The sequence below is a fragment of the Odocoileus virginianus genome, chromosome 18 (genome assembly GCF_023699985.2).
Source record: "Odocoileus virginianus isolate 20LAN1187 ecotype Illinois chromosome 18, Ovbor_1.2, whole genome shotgun sequence".
NCBI classification, from domain to species: domain Eukaryota; kingdom Metazoa; phylum Chordata; class Mammalia; order Artiodactyla; family Cervidae; genus Odocoileus; species Odocoileus virginianus.
In genome coordinates this window covers 5,395,233-5,412,959 of record NC_069691.1, presented here as the reverse complement: position 1 = coordinate 5,412,959, position 17,727 = coordinate 5,395,233, and the positions used below count along the sequence as shown (strand labels likewise).

Below are 17,727 nucleotides of genomic sequence, written 5' to 3'. Positions count from 1 at the left end.
CCACTTCTCTCCCAGGTGTCCTCTTCTTTAAACCACACAGGAGGTCTGTGATCATCATATTTAGGCAGTTTTAAAATTGATTCACAGTGCAGCGAACTGCTGCCAGAAGCTGTGAACATTTGTCCATCCCAGGGGAAACCCATACGGATGTTAATACATCAGTCACAGGGGGCCTCAGAGGAAGCTGGCGCTGCACGCTGTGCTGGAGAGCCTAATCAAATGAACAAACCCCAACGAGGTACAGGGCAGGTGCGGCTCACAGAGGGAAAGATGGAAAGGAAAAACCAGGGAAGCAAATGAAACAGCTTGGAATCTGTTATTCACCTCCAGGAAGAACAGGAGGGTCTTTGAGAAAGCCCACTTCAATGGCACATCCTAACAATGTTGACGAGGTACCAGAAGGAAACTTTGCCTCTTTACTGACTGAGAAACTAGGAAAAGTAAGATCAACTAGGAGGGGGGATTTACAAATGGATAGTGTACATTTATAAATATTTCTCATGCCTGAATTTAGAAAGAGACCAGCCACAAAAGAATGCATATGGCATGACTGCATTGATAGAAGTTCACACATAGGCAGGATTTACCTCTGATATTAGAAGTTGGGGTGGTGGCTCCCCTTGGGACTGGAAGAGGTATGGATAAGGTTTCTCAGGCGTTCTTTGTGCAAAGTCACTGGGCTATACACACATGATTTGTGTACTTTCCTATACATGTGCTTCGATTTTTAAAGCTTAGATTCATGGGAAGGAGGCTCAAAAGGAAGGGGACCTATGGCAGAAACCAACACAATATTGTAATTATCCTCTAATTAAAACTAAAATAAAATTAAACAAACAAACTTGGATGTGTTTATTCAAGAAAAAGGGGAGGGGCTTTCCTGGTGGCTCAGGGGAAAAGAATCCACCTGCTGACGCAGTGGACACAGGAGGAGCCTTCACGCCGCGGCACAGCCAAGCCCGTGAGCCTCGACTACCTGAGCACCAGCACCCAGAGGCCGTGCTCAGCGACAAGGAAAACCACTGCAAAGAGAAGCCTGGACACGGAAACGAGACAGCAGCCCCCACTCGCCACAACTGACGAAGGCCCACACACACCAGCGAAGATCCAGCACAGCCAAAGACAAACAAATAAATCTTTAAAAAGAAGAAAGAAGGGAAGAGGAGGACTCCTGACCACTGTAAGCTGGGTCCACAGCCAGGTTGAGAGCCCAGACCCTGGATTTAAAGGGACGTGAGCTTCAGAGGCCCTGGTTCACAGCCTCAAAATCACTGACTATGGTCTTCCTAAGGGGCTTAACTACCTGCAGCCTATTATGTATCTGTTTCCTGATCGACAAGATAGAAATAATAATGAAACATAAAGGCCGCAGGGGTGGTAGCAAGGAAAAAAAGGGCCACCAGCTGCAAAAGTGCAAAACACTTAACACTGTGCTTGACACCTGCAGGGCCCTTCGGGAAATGACAGCATCGATACTAAATACCCGTGACTTAAAAAGAGGAAAGTGAGGCGATGTTGAATCCAGGGCTCTTATCTTGACCAGAGAACAAGTGTGACAGCCAGGAATGCGGAAAGGGAAGAAGGCGTGGGGTGGGAGCCAGGAAAGCATGTGGCGATGGCGAGGCCAGGAAAACCAGGATATCCATAAATCCTAAAAGGCTAGGTGGGGAGACAGCACAGGCAAAGACGAGTGGAGGATGTCTGGAGAGAGCATTGTGGTCAACTGCGGGGTAGAAAGGAGGAGCCTTGGGTGATGGGGCCTGGTTAGGGACCACCTACCCACACCCCAGAGCCTCAGACAGCTGTGTGCCCAGACCCGGCTGTCTGAATCAAGCACTTGCAGATCAGGATCTAATTCTGAAATCTGGTGGCAGAACTGAACAGAAGCAAGCTCACTGGACATCACAGGTTTATTTATTTATTTTTTTTGGAAGGACATCACAGATTTAAAACCTGAATGAAGCTGAACTCTTTTGGAACCAGGGACTCTTCACTCCTGGGGCACACAGCAGAGGTGGAGGCGCCCCGGGTCCTTGCAGGTGTTGCGAACTGGGAAATAGCACTGCGTTTCCAGCAAGCAGGTTCTTTCCCTAGCAGACTGGCCCCTGTTCATAAAACCACACTGTGTTCTGTGGTCAGTGCTAGAGTTGTGGGTTTGCTGGAAGTAGGCAGGATCCAGCACACAGTAATGAAGAACCAGGGACCCCGGCGATGAAGGCTGTGGCCAAGACCCTGCTGCCTATCGACTTGGCCCTCCTGAGCGAGAATTTCTTGCTGTATTAACAGATATTAAAAAAAAAAAAATCTCATCAGATCAAAACTTTCACTCACTTTTTATGGCTCACCAAGTCTTCACGATTGAGTGCCTATGAGCCGCAGTTCATGTGACCATCTTGTAGCCTAAATTCCTAGCTGTGTGGCACAACAGGCCAGTCCCCTAAAATATCGCAGGCTGTCACATCTCCACGTTGTGCACAAACTGTTCCCTCCTGCCTAGAATAGCACCGCCTCCCCTTCAGTGCGCATCTCCTCCCCACTCTCGCGGCTTGGCTCGACTCCCCAGGTGCCGTGAGTCCTTCCTGGTGCCCTGATTCAACATAAATCGGCATCACGCTGAGGACAACTGCCCACAGTTATATCTGTCTCATTTCCGAGCCCTCTGGGGACAGGTGGAATGACTGCACCAGTGAGCATACAGCTGGCGCTCAGCAGAATCTGAATGTCTCAACTCATTAACTGCTACCTAATCACTTACGAATCGAGGCATGAAAGACTGCTCCAGTAAGGAAAGTGAGCTACAGAAAGGTGGGGAGTCCTCTAACCACTTGGGCTCTGCCAGCCAACTTTCCCAAAGAACTTATACCAAATGTGCCTAAGAGGTGGTTTCTCAAAGGGGAGAGGCAGTCCCAGAGATACAAAGCTGATGAAGAGCAGAACAAGAGGCAATGAGAACAACAGTAACTGTGAAATTCACAGGCCACCCCATCAGCAGAACCCGGTGGATACGAGACCCCTCAGACATCAGCTGCGGCAGAAGTTGCCGTGGGTCACGTGTGACAAGTTGGTTCCGGAGTCAGGGTGCTGAAGAGCATACAGTGAAGCTCAGGAAGTGAGGGGACCCAGGCCAGAGTTTCGGTTTAGTCACTAGTGAGACGTGGGGACCATATAGAACTTATCTGGGTTGCGTTTCCCTATTTTTACAGCATGCTGTGACAAAACATACCCTGTAAATGTGACTGATGAGGTGTGGGGGAAATGATGTCACGTGGGAAAGTACTTGCAGGAAAGTAGGAATAACATAGATTCAACCTTGGTTCCCATGTCACAGGAGGCAGCTCGCCATCCCTTATTATTTACAGAGGAGGGACAGTAGGACAAGACAGCATGCATAACAGGTCCAACTCAGCTCATACTTAGGAGGGGTCAGCCAATCACAGAAGCGGGGCTCTAATCTCTACCTTCGCTTCCAAGTCAGCACTACCTTTGACACTCTCGCCTCAAGAGGAGCCGTGGGCATCATCCATGTGCTTCATGAAGGAGCCCCGAGGACTGAGGGCTGTGGCATCTAGCTCATTCTAAGACAGATAAGAATAATGTTAAGTTATGATTTTGGATGATGCTCTCAGCCTCAAGAACTAGTAGAGTGAAGGTGGCGGCTGGGACTGCTGGGATGTGGACTCATAAGAAAATCAGAGCCATATTATTCTAAGATTCAGGAGGGGAAAGTCCTCAGGTATATAATTCATCTACTAATGATAAAAATCTTTTTTTGCCAATCTAACAAGCTCTACCTTTAATATTTCTTTTTAGGGTCTGCATGCCTAACTTGTAACATCTGTTAAACCCTTTACTTCTTTCATAGGATTTTCCCAGTTTGGCCTCTGAGCATCCTCCCAAACATGCAGATCAAGCCACAGTCCTCACCCCGCTTAAAGACAGCATTTTTACATCAATGGAGGGCTTTAGTAACAAAATACAAAGAGGGGACATTGAACTATTAAGATGGGAGACTTTTTTCCCTTATTTAGTTGAATACACAGCTATCCTCATATTTTAAAAAGGGGAATGCAGAACTTTTTAAAATGGATACAAAAAAAAATTACTAGACAAAGTAAAGAAGAAGAGATGGTCTAGCTGATATACTAGAAGTTCTCTGATCAAAGTCTGCATTGATGATTCTAAGAACCTACTTCCTCCATCAATGAAAAGTTTCCAAACTAAATGTGCTGGGGCAGCAACGGGGCTCCTATGCAGGACAAGATGCAAACCAAGAGACACGTGGATGAAAAGGAAGACAAAGATAGAGATAAGTTTAAAATACAGCCACTTCAAAGGTCCCTTCAAAAGTCCTAGCAAAGGAGCCAAGCACTGAAGGTAAATAGCAGTATTCACTTAACAGATAAGACAAACTACACCTAGTAAGCTGGATGCCATTTCTGAAGAGGTAAAAAGGGAGACAAAAGGAAGGGATGATTGTCCAGCAGCTAAACATAACTCGCATCAAAAGGAAAGGACTCACACTTCAGTATAATCCTAAGAAACTAGGTACGTAGTCCTAAACCATTCAAAGGTAGAAAAACAGAAGTTAAACTCAAACACATGTGGTGACAACATAGCACAAAATAAGCATGTTCCTTTCTGCACTTAATAGACAAAAAAAAAAAGTACCCAAGTATTATAATAAGTAAAAGGGGGGGGGGCCTGAATTGATTTCCAGATCCACTAAATAAACCAAGTGTGGAATCTAGACATGGTCAGCATAGGGATCAGAAGCAAGATCAGGAATGGAGAGGAGGGGGAGGGGACTGGCCACAGAAACGTTTTCTCAGCTAGAAGCTAGATGGCCTTTTTTCAATGCTGCAAAACGTATTTTCTTAAGAGGCAATTTTACCCCAAGTGTAGTTTAGATTTTCTCTTCCCATTAGGTTCCAACTCCAAAAAGGTAGTTTAAAAGGTTTATTTAAACACTAAACAAGTGGGTGGAAGATTTCTCAATTACACGTCTAGCATTAAAACACAGGGTGAGGGAACTTGGAACTTAGCTGGAATCTTGAGTCAAACTATTATTAGTGTGCGTTACAACTGACCTCTAGATGTTACTGTACGAGGCAAGTAGACCTCGGCCCCAAGTATTTGTGGGGAGGAAAGTGGTGGCCTTGGGCCAGGAAAAAACATCTTGAGGGGAGGGAGGCACGAAGTATAACAAAGATGTCAATCTGTCTAAACTTCAGGTTTCTTTTTTTATCAGTGAGCTCCACAGAGTTCAGGGAATAAATTTCCTAAAACTCAAAGTAAGTTCAAATTAAGTCGACAAAACGTAGCAATTAAATTTCGCCTTGAGGGTTTGGAAACCCAGTCAGGGCAACCGCTTATAAATCAGCATTGCATGTCTCTAAAATGCAAACTGCATTCTCCCTTGGAAAAGGATGAATCATAGGGCCTTACACAATCCTGGGCTCATCCCCACCTTGTCAATGCGGCAAGCATTTGTTTACTGGTTATCAAGGCTCAAGGGAACAAGAGGACTTCAGAAGCTTTAATTCTAGTGGGGAAGAAGCAAACAGAGATAGGACTTGTACACATGATTATAATTCAAGGCCAAAGCGTGGAAAGTGTCACAAGACTTACAAGGGGCTGGTGGAGAGAGATCATATGTGGGAAAGGCATCAGCAAAGGCTTCTGGGAGGTGGCAGCAGCCTGAAGTGGTCTTTAAAGGAAAGAAAATATTTCTGCAGGAACAGGTAGAGACAAATTAGAGGGGAAGTTGCTCCAGGTAGGAGGAGGGCCATTCACGGAGTACAAGGTTATCCCATTCAGCCAGAGCATGAGATGTGATGCATATAGGACACGAGGCTGGAAAAACAAGCTGAGGTGACTCTATCAGAGGGATTACATCAGGAGATTATATGCACCTTTTGCAGATTTCTGAGCAAGAAACAGACACGATCAGATAACGGAAACTCTCGCCTATAATCTTGGTGAGGATTTTAAGAAATAAGAAGACTGGATAAAATGGAAAGCATCAAAACTGAGTACAGCTGTAAGAACTGGGATGATGCCTTCAACAAAAAGAAGTCAAGAGAAGTTAGAAGTGGGAGAGAGAAAAATGTCCAGGTTGGTTGGGAAAGCCTACTGAGATCTTAGATCACACTGACATCAAAACAAGTACAGAACAGTGGCAATGTCAAGCTCTTTGATAAGAAACAATGGAAGACCACAGGGCCTTTGCATATGCTGGTTTCTCTACCTAGAGGCTTATGCCCTTCCCCTTCAAACTCTTCCTTAAGGTTAAGAGAATTAAGGTTAAGAGAATTTTCCCTTAACCCTCCAAATGGGATCAGCCTTTCAGAGTTTCAGAAAACGATACTCTGTCACAGTTCTTGTTATTGTTGTTCAGCTGCTAAGTCATGTCTGACTCTTTGAGACACCATGGACTACAGCATAACAGGCTCCTCAGTCCTTCACTATCTCCCTGAGTTTGCTTAGATTCATGTCCATTGAGTTGGTGATGCTATCTAATCTTATCCTCTGCCACCCCCTTTTCCTTTTGCATTCCATCCTTCCCAGCATCAGGGTCTTTTCCAATGAGTCAGCCCTTTGCACCAGGTGGCCAAAGTACTAGAGCTTCAGCTTCAGCATCAGTCCTTCCAATGAATATTCAGGGTTGATTTCCTTAGGATGGACTGGTTTGATCTCCTTGCCATCCAAGTGACTCTTAAGAGTCCTCTCCATCCAACACCACAATCCAAAAGTATCAATTCTCTGGCACTCAGCTTTCTTTATGGTCCAACTCTTACATTCATACATGACTACTGGAAAAACTATAGCTTTGACTATATGGACCTTTGTTGGCAAAGTGATGTCTCTGCTTTTTAAAATGCAGTCTAGGTATGTCATAGCTTTCCTTCCAAGGGGCAAGCATCTTTTATTTTCATGGCTGTAGTCACCATCCACAGTGATTTTGGAGCCCAAGAAAATAAAATCTGTCACTGTTTCCACTTTTTTCCCCTTCTATTTGTTATGAAGTAATGGGACTGGATGTCATGACCTTAGTTTTTTGAATGTTGAGTTTCAAGCCAGCTTTTTCACTCTCCTCTTTTACCTTCAGCAAGAGGCAATTTAGTTCCTCTTCACTTTCTGCCATTAGAGTGGTATCATCTGCATGTCTGAGGTTGTTGATATTTCTCCCGGCAATCTTGATCCCAGCTTGTGATTCATCCTGCAAGACATTTCATATGATGTACTCTGCATAGAAGTTAAATAAGCAGGGTGACAATATACAGCCTTGTTGTACACCTTTCCCAGTTTTGAACCAGCCAATTCTTCCATGTAAGGTTCTAACTGTTGCTCCTTGACCTGCATACAGGTTTCTCAAGAGATAGGTAAGGCAGTCTGGTACTCCCGTCCCTTTAAGAATTTTCCAGTTTATTGTGATCCACAGAGTCAAAGGCTTTAGTGTAGTCAATGAAGCAGAAGTAGATACTTTTCTGGAATTCCCTTGCTTTTTCTATGACCCAGCGAAGGTTGGCAATTTGATCTATGGTTCCTCTGCCTTTTTTAAACTCAGCTACTAGAACTGGAAGTTCTTGGTTCAAGTACTGCTGAAGACTAGCTTGAAGGATTTTGAGTATAAACTTGGTAGCATGAAATGAGCATAACTGTATGGTAGTCTGAATATTCTTTGGCACTGTCCTTCTTTGGGATTGGAATGAAAACTGACCTTTTCCAGTCCTGTGGCCAAATTTGCTGTGTAAATATTGAGTGCAGCACTTTTGCAGCATCATCTTTTAGGATTTTAAATATCTCAGATGGAATTCCATCACTTGCACTAGCTTTGTTCATAGTAATGCTTCCTAAGGCCCACTTGACTTCACACTCCAGGATATCTGGCTATAGGTGAGTGACCACACCACTGTGATTATCTGGGTCATTAAGACCTTTTTTGTAGAGTTTTTTCTGTGTATTCTTCCTACTTCTTCATAATCTCTTCTGCTTCTGCTTGATTCTTGCCATTCCTGTCCTTTACTGAGCCCATCTTTGCATGAAATGTTCCCTTGATATTTCCAATTTTCTTGAAGAGATCTCTAGTCTTTCCCATTCTATTGTTTTCCTCTATTTCTTTGCATTGACCTTTTAAGAAGCCTTTCTTATCTCTCCCTGCTATTCTCTGGAACTGTGCATTCAGTTGGTATCTTTCCCTGTCTCCCTTGCCTTTCACATCTCTTCTTTTCTCAGCTATTTGTAAAGCCTTCTCAGACAACCACTTTGCCTTCTTGAATTTTTCTTTTGGATGATTTGGTCACTGATTTCTGTACAATGTCGTGAACCTCTGTCCATAGTTCTTCAGGCACTCCATCTACCAGATCTAATCCTTTGAAACTATTCGTCACCTCCACTGTATAATCATAAGGGATTTAACTCAGGTCATACCTGACTGGTATGGTATGGTCACAGCTATCTCAATTTAATCACACATTTATTTTGGTGATTACTTGATCAAAACCATCTCCCCATCATCAGGCTGTGAGCTCCCAACAGGGTCCTCTCGCCTACTCAGCAAACTTGGATGACATCTGTAGAAGAGAGGAAAGGGAGTGAAGGGACTGACAGACGGCCTAGGAACCTGAAATCATATCCCGTAAGTCAGGGCTGAAGCAACAGACATACTTAGCCGGAAGACACACCTGGTGGAGAGATGTGGTCTCCAAAGATCTCAAGAGCTGTCTGTCCTGAGAAGCATGGATTAGTGGAGCACTCTGTGGTCCCAGGGATTGGGTAAGAACAGGATTGATGGGTAAAAGTTCCAGGGAGACAGAGTTCAACCCCAGGGCTCAAAGAGTTTTCAAAGGGCCAGGGAAAATAAGCTGACATCACTAGAGAAGCTGGGTCAGAGATGCTCAGACACTTGGTGAGGCCATTATAGGAAACTTGAACCACAGATGAGCAGCCACACTAGAGGCACTTCTAAGGTCCCTCCAACCCTAAATGAACGTTCCCGGCTGTACCACACTTCTCAGACACTCAACCATCTGCCCGTGAATTGTCAAGCTCCTTCTCTGTGCTGGAAGCCTGCTGTCCCCTATACCTGCAACAGCCCACCCTCCCAGCCCCCTCTGCCCAGCTGGCTATCCTCGTGCGTGAACATCAGCTTTCTGTGTATCCACCCTACCCCAAGGAACCCATTACCAACTCTATTACTCTTTACCTGTCTGCCTATCACCATTGTTCTGCCTTCACAGCACTTAGCACTTGTCACAAACTAACTCAAGTATTTACTGTTTCTTTAAGGTCCACCCAATTATCAGTAGACCCCCCCGCCAGAGACGGGAAGACCAACACTGTCTTTCCTGGAGCCTGCTGGGTACCTAACACACAGTTCTCCATCAAACATCTACAAAGAGCTTCCATTTGCCCTTTCCAATGATTATTTCCATTGGAATTTCTCAGAGAAAGACACTGGAAAATTTGTACCACTTTGTTCACCCTACCCTAGACATGGTGGCTTGTCACCATTTCTCTTATGAGCCTCAGACAGCACTGCTCAGCGTGGTTGGCAAACATTCAGTGCTGCCCCTGGTGAGGTGCCCACTTTCCCAGAGACTTTTACACAGCAACTCAAGTCAATTCACGACTGCTGTCTCTTGAAATAAAACACTGGGACTGGTATTTTGTGTCTTCTCCCTCTTACTCATCTTTATTTATCTTTTATAGGAGTCTCAATCTTTGTCATTTCAGGGAAAAGCTGGTCTGTCATCATAGCTGGTTTGAACAGCACTGCCTCGGGCAGTATGACTTTACTAAACGATGAGAACAGTGTGTCTTCTCAAACTACTTAATGGATTAATACATGGACTAAGACTGCATAGCCCAGATCCTGGACAGTGGGCAAGTTCAATTTTCCCTCTGCTACCAATTAATTTGATCTTCCTCCCATAATATCTTAAAAGAGAATACCTTAATCTTGAAAGAGAATCCAAAAAGCATCTTAATTGTTTTAGAAAGTAGTGACCCCTCTGATCCACAGACCAGTGCCCTTTTTGATCAAGGGGAGAAAACCACCGTTAAACATGAGTCTCACAGCTTTGCCTCTCAGTCTGCTGTTGCGGTCAGAGCCGTGAATACAAGGAAGTCCAAGGTGCTGGCAAGTCAAGAACGTGACTATTTTGGCTCTAAGAAGCGTGTTCACTGAAGGTGTAAACTTGGTATCTAATTGCACACACAATTGTTAGGAATTGGGGGTGAGCTAACCATCCCTCACATCAGCCTTCAGGACCAACTCTGTGGCTCTCAGCTCTGCCCACCCCACCCCTCCTTCCTCACATTTCACATCCAGGGTTGGAGTCCTGGACACACCCCCCCACAGCTCTGACTGCAGAAACTGGCTTTCCCTAATGGTTAGTTGAACGTGGCCTTACTTGCCTAATATTTCCCTGAAGATTCATCAGTTACTATTAATTATTGTCTCTTGGCTCAACAGTACTCATCTGCCCTTTATCCACTCACCAGATAGAAGCACACATGACAGCTAGCTGCTCTGCCAGCAACCACAAGAAATACCTATAAGCACCCAGAGGCCTTCCTAAGAAAATACAACACAGTGGTTCACAGGTAGGTTTCAGTCAGAAGAGACCTCCCAGCCAAGAAAGTCTCTGCAACACTGTCCACTTCCCAGCCCTGCTCTTCCCTGGGCCAAGATGTCACTGTACACTCCTAACGTCTCTACTAGTTCCCAGCACACACCAAAGCTGCAGTTCATCATGAGTCAAATTATTGTGAGATGGATATCAAAATGCAGGAAAAGAGGAGCAGTGGGAATCTGCCTTCTAAAAGCAGGTGATAGGGTAAGGATTTCTGTCTTCTGAAGCAAGGCTGCAATAAAAACCACACAAGGATGACCAGGTAGTCGAACGGACTGCTCAAAACAATGCAGTTTGCAACAGACATGTAAATAATAGGTGAATGCAACTGTTCGAAAGTAAAGGGTATAAGCAAAAACAAACAAACAAACAAACAAAGCCTGTGACATGCACCTCTTTTGGGAGGAAAAAAAAAAAAATCAGTGAATTGGAACCAGCTTTCTGCCATCTTCTACCTTGGGAAACAAAGTGTTTGCTGAGAAGTAAGACAGACTCTCATACTTTAAGCTTGCTTTGTACAAAAATGGACAACTTTAAGAATTATGTGAAATCTCATTTCTAATTACTAACATATTACGGAAAACAGGCGATTTTCAGTGACTCTGGAAGAAAAATCCACAGGGCTTTTCAAATTCTGAATGCTCTTCTGCCCTTTAATCTACCTCTCACTGCTTCCCATCATGCCATATTACACTTTATAATCCTGGCTCTCTCAGAGGAGGGCACCCAGCAAAACTTCACTGTGGTGGGCGGGGGGTGCTCCCCCACATTTCATGCAACTCATACTTCCACCAAAATAAGGAAGAAGTGGCGCTGAGCCGGGGAAAGAAAGAGCACATTTCACGTTTCTGAGACTTCAAGTCTGTGACAGCTCACTGCCCACAACACAGTCCTGTGGAAAACCTGCAACAGGCACCCTCTAACCCAAGGGCAAAGCCCAGCAGCTTTCTGAGGAACGGTCAAGCGAGGGGGGCCGACCATCCCTGGTTCTCACCGCCCTCCTTGGCCCTGTCTCCAACAGCTTCTCTCCAGAAATAACTAAATGCATGAGATCACCCACAGTGAGAAGACAGAGGCATGACACCTACCAGGTGTCTATTTATAGAAAGTGCTAACACTCCTCAGGAAAAGACACTGGAAATCTCCTTGGAAACGCCCAAGCCTGAGCTCCCTTTGGAATTCTAGTGCGCTGATACCTGTGACTAAATAACCGCCTTTAAAACAGAACCCAAGAGTTAGAGGTACTTACGGCTTCCCCCCGGGGATTCCTGCCAGGTTTGGAGGGATCGTAGGTACACGCATGTGAGGGGGGGGATCAAACCCAACCTGGAAACAGAATAAGGCAGACTCAGTTTATGCAGGGTAGGCACTATGTGACACCTCTAAAAACTTTTTACTAGAAACTCAGAAATCCCCAAAGCAACAGAAACAGGGACACGTGTTAACATTTCCCAAAAGAAAAATTATAATGCAAGAAGTAATACAGCCTCCACTAAATACCACAAGACACACTTCTTTTTTGGGAGGCAGGATGGCACATGATCCATCTGTGCATTGAGAACCAGCTTCCCATGGTAAATACGTCCTGTGGACTTAGGATGTTCTGCCTGTTCAAACAAGTACAGAGGACATATGCAGTCTGAGCCAGGACAACGTGACTCAACTTCAGCAATATCGACGTTTTGGGCCAGATAATTCTTGGCTGAGGGCTGGCCTGGAATGGCAGGATAATGAGGAGCATCACTGGCCTCTGCCCTCTAAGTGCCCATAGCAACCCCCAGTTCTGATGAACAAAAGTGTCTCCAGATACGACCAAATGTCCCAAGGGGGCAAAATCACCCCAGTTTCATGCCACTGGTCTAAGTCAACGCTTAGAATTTCACATACGGACTCTTTTTTGTGCACCTAGTGCCTCGACTGATCTTGCCCTCCACTGAATAGCCTTTCCTAGGAGTGAAAAGGAAGGGAAAGACGGTGCACTTTAGTATCATCTCCAGTTATTGGAGGTAATGAAGAAGGGAGAGGAGAGAAATGCACATGCCATATTTCAAAGAGTCAACAGAAATGATCTAGGGACTTTCATTTGCTATGAGTTATAATCTAGTCCCTTTTCCTAATGCAGTCAAGGGCCACACGGTCAACTTTCCCCTTTACTGGCAGTTCTGTCTCTTCCTGGTCAAGCATGAGGTCATTTACAGGGTGGGAGAAGGCAGAACGAGGAGACCCTGCCCCACAGCTTCAGTCCCTCTGTGTTTCTCCCTGTTGAGCTGAGATCACTGCTTACACCAAAATCATGCAGTTAGGTTTAAAGAATAATATAAGGGTGGAAAGAGAAAATAACAGCTTCTCAAATATTTTTTCCTAAGAATTAAAGAGGAGAAAAAAAAAATGTCAAGAAACGAATGAAAAGGCTTCTGTGAGCTACTGGAGTCATTTCATCGCCTTCCAGAGGGAAAAAAAAGCCTACTTTGGTGGGAGAAAACCAGATGTCCCCTGAACCGCTGAAGGAGCTCCGAAACACTGCCTTTTTTCATCCACAAAAACAGTAAAACAAAAAGTGTTTAGCCTTAACTTAATGAAGCGGCATGTTGATGAAGGTGGACAAGGAGGAGGCGGGAGCAGCGGAGACACTGGGTCTCTGTCTGCAGGTGTGGGGGCCGCCGGCCGCGGGTGCTCCGTGGGGCCCCACCCACACCCCTCCCCAGTGCCTGCCATCCTCACCATCGGGGAGCGCCCGTAAGCCACCACGGCGGCAGCTGCCGCGGCTGCACTCATCTGCGGTGACATGTTGTGGAGGCTGGCGTAGGCAGCGCTGGGGCTGGTCAGCTCACCATTCATGCCCGCATGGGGCACCATCCCGAACGGCGCAGGATATGGGCCGGGCACCGCCAGGGGCGTCCTCAGGCCAGCTGCTGCAAGGAAGCACAAGCCGCAGTGACTCACCTGGCCACTCACGTCGGCCTGATCAATTCCAGGGCACTCTTCAAGGCCTCCTGTTATAGGGAAGGAGGGAAGGCTGGGAGTGTGGGGGGTGGGGGCCCGGGGGGGTTTTGGCGGGGGTGGAGGGGGTATCACCTCCAATTCCTACATAGGGTCCTGGTCCCTTCTTCCCTAGAGCTGAATTCCTCTCCAGGAAAGAATGGACTCCAAGGCAAGAACTGCCTACACATTTCCCCCTTGTACATCCACTTGGCAACACTGGGAAACCAGGGGAATTAAGCAGCGTTACTGCACCTAATTGACAGAATACACCACCTTCTGACTTAAATTCAGAAGGTCTTCCTGATAAAAATCCATGATTTGTCCTTCAGCTTGAACTTTCCATTTCTGGTACCAATTTCAAATAAAAACCTGATCCTGGATTTATGTAAATAAGAGCAGAGGATAAGGTTGAGGAGGAATATTCTGGGGCCTCTTTACCGCCTGGCCCAGGGTATTACATTCTCCCTTTCCCAGAGAGGAAGATACAGTTAAAAGTTATGAGTTTGTTCAGGGGCTGGAGTCTCAGTGAAACCCTCCCGATTTCTCCTGGAAGAGAGACCACTTATCCCTAAGGGATATACCAGCAGAACACTGGCCAACTAAGGCACGCAAGAAACACACGTGGGCCGGCCAGACTGGCTGTTTCGGTCAACATCAGCCATCTCAGACACACAATGATAGTTTGGTAAGGAGCTTAGGGGCAGAATAATTATCAGAAACTTTATTGAAGTCCTTGGGATTTGGATTATTTGGAAATAAAAGAAAAGCCAAATGTAAACAGTCAGAGACTGAACAGGGTACAGCTGCTGAAACCCAAGGACAAACATCTGTTTCTTATCACAGCTTTTCAGAGATAAGGAGGAGGGAGGCAGGCAGAAAGCACCTCTCGTACTCACGGGGAAACAGCACAATGAGATGAACAGACAAATCAAGTTGGAAAAGAGAAAAACAAAACACAGCCCACGAGAGGCGAGGCCTTACCCGCTTGGTTGACGAGGGGGTCCATGGCTGGAGGCTTGCCGAGGCCTGGACGGAGTCCTGGAGTGGCACTGGTGCCCGGCGTTGGCATGTCACTCCGAGGCGTCGGTGTGCTGGATTTCAGCACAGGCGTGCTGGCTTTTTCATGCTGGTATCATTAAACAAATTAAATGAGTATTATTTTTAATCCAAGCCATATTACACAATTTATCACAACAGCAGCTGGAACACTGGGCACCTTCTAGCTATTCCCTCGGCCAATTTTCATAAATCCACACAATGTTGACAGCATTAACTTGTGAGTGAGAAATGTTGACCTTTCCTCTTCCTGCCAGAATTAAAACTCTAGCTAGAGACACAGAACATGATCACACGCCTTCCTCCACAGATTTTATTTTAAAAAGTATTTTTCCATCAGGCTTGTGGACTTTGGATCTAGTCCAAGTAAGAATGATGACCACCCAGAGGAAAGTTCTCGGTCACTCAGAAACAAATGCCTTCAGCACCGAGAATAACAGAGGGAGGAACCCCCCTACCAACCTTTCCACCCTTGCCTTTTAGTGGCTGTGGGATTGAGACTGACATGAGAGACAGCTGAGCCATCAGCTTGATGGGAAGCAAACTAGCATTTCAGAGGCAAAAGCCCTAGAACTAGCCCAATCATTTTAAGAGATGTACCTAAAAAAATAACTCTTTGGCACTCAGCAGCAGCACCCATTTGCCTACATAAACAGTGTGGACCCACTAGTGCAGAGATCTTCGGGAGTCAAGATGGTTAACAGGGTCACAGGGCACCTTCTTCTGCATCTCAACCCTTCATGTCCTTTTAGCCACTCTGAGAAGTGCTCTGGGACAGCAAGGAACACAGGCTAGAGAGACCCCAGCTCTTTCTGGCCTGGGAGTCCATGTGATGTGTAAACTTGGCAGGCTCCTCAAGCTTGCCAACTTCAGGCCTGCCTCCCTGTCAGTGAAATGGGATAATGCCTTGGGAGACCACACAGGGATTAACTGCAGGGTTGTTATGGTGAGTGGAGAGATGAGACACTCCACAATGTCTGGTGAATGACTGAGAGCATGAATGGGCCTGATACCACCCTCATCCCTCCCCCAGTTCCAGGTTACCCCTGGTGCCGCCTTGAGTACATCACCATCTGCCCTATAACCCAATCACAACATGACCCGACAGGATGGGTCAGTCTAAAACCAGGGGAAATGCACCACTTAACAAAGTGAAGGACTTTATGGGGCCTAAGGCGTTCAAACCATTTGCCAAGTAAGAAGTTTCAGAGAGTCTGTGCCACGGACACATCCCCCAAGAAAGCAGGCAACAGGCATGGAAGCTTATCTTGCTCTAGTCATGGCCCAGAAGAGACGAACCAGAGGGAAAAAGGAATTACCCAGGGACAGAGAGCAGAACCATGAGTTTCACTTTAAAATCCTTAAAAATATAACTCAGTCATTAAAAACCCCATATTTCAAATACATTAGGGAACCTCTGGTTCCCCAAGAAAACCGAACTGCTAAATAGGCAAGTGACATTTCTTATGACCTACCAAGCTCATTTCTTTGGATTTCAAAGAAGTGGAACTTCCCGAGGAGGCAGTGGACGCCGGGCTGCTGGAGGCGTCTTTCTTCAGCAGGCGGGTTTTGTCAATCCCATTTTCCCTGGGTGAATGCGCGGGGCTTGCGCGGGGAGATGAGGGGTCCTCCAGAAGCACAAGCAAAGGTCTCATGACTTCACTCGCAACAGACGGCTCTTTTCCTTTACAGACTCTGTTTCCATACCAGTTCTCCAAATTAAAGGAGAGTGCTCAAAGCCCGTGAGATCTGGGCGACTTGAGGGCATGCACCTAATTCTGTCCTTACAATGAACAGGATGGTGTCTGCAAGCACACCCATGGAGACGCCATAAAGAAAAAAATCTAGGAACAATTCTATCTCCCCTCATGTTCAAATACTTTGCCCAGAGGGCACGGGACAGGCAGGAGAGCCAGACACTAACTCAGGAATCCAAAATGGTCAGGGAGACAGATTTTTTTTTTTTTTAAAGAAACACGTTTGTGTTGTTTTTAGACCATTACTGCTCTGTCTAGGAACACTCAGTAAATTCTTAATGTGTAAAGTCGCAAAAGACCAACATACGGGGGCTCCACATCCTTTCTCTCCCAAGTTGCTCTAAAAATAAAGCTTGATGAAGAGAACGGTTACCTCATTAGAAACATCCACAACTAAGTTGTCATCGCTTTTGTCACCATCGCTGTCCTGAAAAAAAGAGATTTTAATGCCATTTACTAAAGGGATTGAGGCTCAATGAAATCCCTATAGTTCTTGGTAGCAGACAGACTAGAAAATGACCTGGGACATGCCTACAGGTTCCCTTACAGAATGCCAGCCCTGGTAATTAAGATCACCTTCTTCCCTTCTCATCTGACCCGGGGAGCCCCCGGCGGGAACTCTGTTACAACAGCACACCAGCCATGCAGTCACAGCGTGTATACAGGTGGTGGCAGCTTGTAAAACTTGGCGCACAGTAAAGACTCAATAAATGTTTGCAACAGCTGAATCTCTCATAACCCGAAAACTGCATGTCCTTCTTTAAGAGATGTTTCCCCACCGGATTTCAAATTAAGAACACAATTTCATACCATTGCTTTTACATGTATCACCTTGAAGGCGGTCAGCAATTCTAGTGTTCATGGGCAATTCATAATTATAAAGACAAATCTGGACCTTGTTCCCATGGGGTTACTAATTACTGCAAAAAAAATAAATAAAGCAAAAAACAAAAGAAGTGCAAACAACAAAGCGAAGTCCTGGCTGAAATAACCACCAAGATCTAATCTAACCTCACATTGGCTCTTTGGCAATCAACTTGGAATATTCTTGAGATGGAAGGAAGATAGGGTGGCAGTGTCTGGAGGGCACTGGCATCCTGCAGTAGAGCTTTTATGGTCTTGACATGAAGCCATAAAATTGGCTCATTAGAGGAAACTTCATGGTTGCACTGAATTTGAAAAAGCTTCAGAAAAAAACTGTTCAATTTGATAACGTGATCACTCCTACAACAAGTTCAGGGCAGGCTGAAGAAGTCTACTTCCTTAGCCAAAAGGCTTTCTATGCCCTTTAGTGC

The 17,727-nt window shown here is 45.7% G+C and overlaps 1 protein-coding gene across 5 annotated transcripts in view; it reads right to left on the bottom strand.

The window, feature by feature from the left end:
* Positions 1-17,727, bottom strand: part of LOC110122594 (TLE family member 1, transcriptional corepressor) — a 93,016-nt gene that overhangs the window by 12,616 nt on the left and 62,673 nt on the right. For 4 of the 5 annotated variants that reach the window (XM_070480308.1, XM_020870102.2, XM_020870104.2 and 1 more), the window contains exons 10-14: positions 16,806-16,859; positions 16,151-16,303; positions 14,601-14,745; positions 13,359-13,549; positions 11,887-11,963 (exon numbers count right to left, since the gene is read on the bottom strand). In XM_070480308.1, the coding sequence (XP_070336409.1) occupies positions 11,887-11,963; positions 13,359-13,549; positions 14,601-14,745; positions 16,151-16,303; positions 16,806-16,859 (620 nt within the window). The remainder of the gene's footprint in view (positions 1-11,886; positions 11,964-13,358; positions 13,550-14,600; positions 14,746-16,150; positions 16,304-16,805; positions 16,860-17,727) is intronic. The other variant, XM_070480309.1, reaches the window with a different exon arrangement.